Source organism: Habropoda laboriosa, unplaced genomic scaffold (assembly GCF_001263275.1).
Source record: "Habropoda laboriosa isolate 0110345459 unplaced genomic scaffold, ASM126327v1 scaffold62, whole genome shotgun sequence".
Taxonomy (NCBI): domain Eukaryota; kingdom Metazoa; phylum Arthropoda; class Insecta; order Hymenoptera; family Apidae; genus Habropoda; species Habropoda laboriosa.
Window position 1 is genome coordinate 1,303,000 of NW_017100177.1, and position 2,356 is coordinate 1,305,355.

Consider the following 2,356-nt stretch of genomic DNA (forward strand, 5'->3'; position numbering starts at 1 on the left):
ACGTGCATTATAATTATTTGTAACTTTAAAAATAAAAAATTCGAACAACCATAAACTAACATAGAGTGTATACCTCACAATTTTGTATTTGTAAATGCATACATACATCGAAATATAAATTTATGTAATGTGTTATATCCTATCAAAAAGCATTCATTTCATAAGTTCGATATATATATATAATACTAATTATAATTTAATTTAGTTTCAAAAGTAGTTCAGCTTCCTTGTTTCGTTTACTCACGGCTTTGTTTCCGTGAATGTAATATCGTAATGGTTTATTTGTCCATTCTTCTCCATAGTTATCTATCCCTATTCTGCGACATTTGACAACATTCATTTCCTCCATTTCACCATTTTCAATCCACAAACTCTTCCAAGAGCACAAGGAATATTTACTATGACTTCTATAAAGCTGGAATGCCATACATAGTTTTGATGGACCATTACACAATTCGTGTGTTTTTAAATCTTTCAAAGGCTTTTTAGGTGCACTTGATGATCCCTTTCTAGTTCTGTGATTAGCCATATATTCAGTACCTTCTAATGGTTCTATAGCCCTTATTAAAACTGCACACCCCTCACCTAAAACCTTACCAAGAGATTTCTTTGTGGAAAATTATTAAATACAGAAGCTGGAAATTGTTAAATATTATAAGCATATTCTTCAGACTTAATATCTCTATGACTAACACTAGAACTTCCTAATACATAATATCTCCATATTTTTTGTTTATTATTCTTTGGGTCATTGGAATTTGCTGCTACAATGGTAGTTGACTTTATATATGGATCACATTCTATCCATAAATCACTGCATTTGTAAATCTTTTTTTGATTAAAGTTATCTTCATCAATAACAAAAGCCATACAAATTTTGGTTGGATTGTTACAAAGTTCATATGTTTTAAAATTTTGGACTTTTTCTACAAGTTTTTTTTCTTTCTTATTTTTTTCACATTGCATGTTTCGTAATAATTCCATATACTCAAGGCCAAGTATAGGTTCCACTGCTTTAATTAATACATGTGCTCCTGACTCTAAATATGTTTTGATAAAGTACTAGATATGCTTTGTTGCAATTTGTTTTAATTAGTTAAAACTAAACACAATATTCAGTATTCCTTTTTTCTTACAGTTTATATTCATTTTCTACTCACCTTGGCTAGATATGTTGAAACAGTGATACATTCCATATGTCATGTATACATATATAGTACCTGGTGGCATATACATTGGTATATTGCGAGGAGTAATTTTATTTTGATATGTGTGTGATGCTTTGTCAATTATTCCTAAATACCCTTCTGTTTCAACAATTCTACCTTTCAAAATAGTTCCATTTTCTAGGCAACGGACTAATATCTTTCCTAAATGTAAAAGCATAAAGCTATGTTACTATAAATGCCAATATTACATTACAATTAAGCAGTTAACAAATTACCCAGTAAATTTTGTGCTAATTCTTCACAGGGGCTATCAAAAAATGAGAATGGTAATCTATTTGAACATAGTTCCTTTTCCCATTCAGTTAATGGTGGATCCTCTAATTGTTTTAACTCTTCTTTCATCATTTTAAGATCCACCACTGCCCTAGGTTTATTTTTTGGAGGAAGTGTGTTTGGTTTAAGTTCCTCATCAACTTTTGTATTCCCTACATGCATAGATCATACAGAAGTATATGTCAAATATAATGTATGAATACTATTTCAAAAAGACTTACTGTCTCTCAAACTTTTTAAGTTAAGTTTACTCTTTTGTTTCTGTTCAGGATTTTTAACGTTTGCTAATGGAAGTTTTGATGTTTCTACCATGGCATTTAAACTTTGATTTTGTAAATTTTTATTTTCAACCACTGAATGTTGTTCAATATCCTAACAAAAATCATTAATTTTGTTTATGAAAAATTTACCTAAATAATTACTTAATTATAATATAGAAACAGAAAATGGGTAAACAACAGTGATAAGAAAAATACGTTTTTTCTATGACTCTGATCATTCTCTGGTTGAGTTTTTAATAAAACAGAAAAGTAAATACGTTAAAAAATAAAAATGAGTAAAAGAAGGAATAATGATGTATAAAAAAAAACGAGCAAGTAATTTTTTAACTTTTTATGAAATTTGGTACAAAAGAACTCGTTAATAACGAACCCCTGATTTCGTTGTCAATTCATCTGTGTTGGAATTGTCAGTGTTCCTTTTTTGGGTAGAATTTGTCTTTGAAGTATACCGTGTTCTCTTCATGAATAAAGTACAAGGCGCGAAACGAAACGCTATAAAACTGTCCAACATTTGCCGACTAACGTTCTCTACGAAAAATAATACAAACTGTAATACACTTTTTAATATAGTTT

General features: G+C 29.2%; 1 protein-coding gene across 1 annotated transcript in view; it reads right to left on the reverse strand.

The window, feature by feature from the left end:
• Positions 1 to 196: 196 nt before the first annotated feature.
• LOC108578812 overlaps positions 197 to 2,356 on the reverse strand; it is a 4,707-nt gene continuing 2,547 nt past the window's right edge. The window contains exons 4-9 of the mRNA XM_017942210.1: positions 2,154 to 2,311; positions 1,724 to 1,874; positions 1,445 to 1,654; positions 1,161 to 1,370; positions 694 to 1,040; positions 197 to 580 (exon numbers count right to left, since the gene is read on the reverse strand). Coding sequence (XP_017797699.1) covers positions 197 to 580; positions 694 to 1,040; positions 1,161 to 1,370; positions 1,445 to 1,654; positions 1,724 to 1,874; positions 2,154 to 2,311 — 1,460 coding nt within the window. The remainder of the gene's footprint in view (positions 581 to 693; positions 1,041 to 1,160; positions 1,371 to 1,444; positions 1,655 to 1,723; positions 1,875 to 2,153; positions 2,312 to 2,356) is intronic.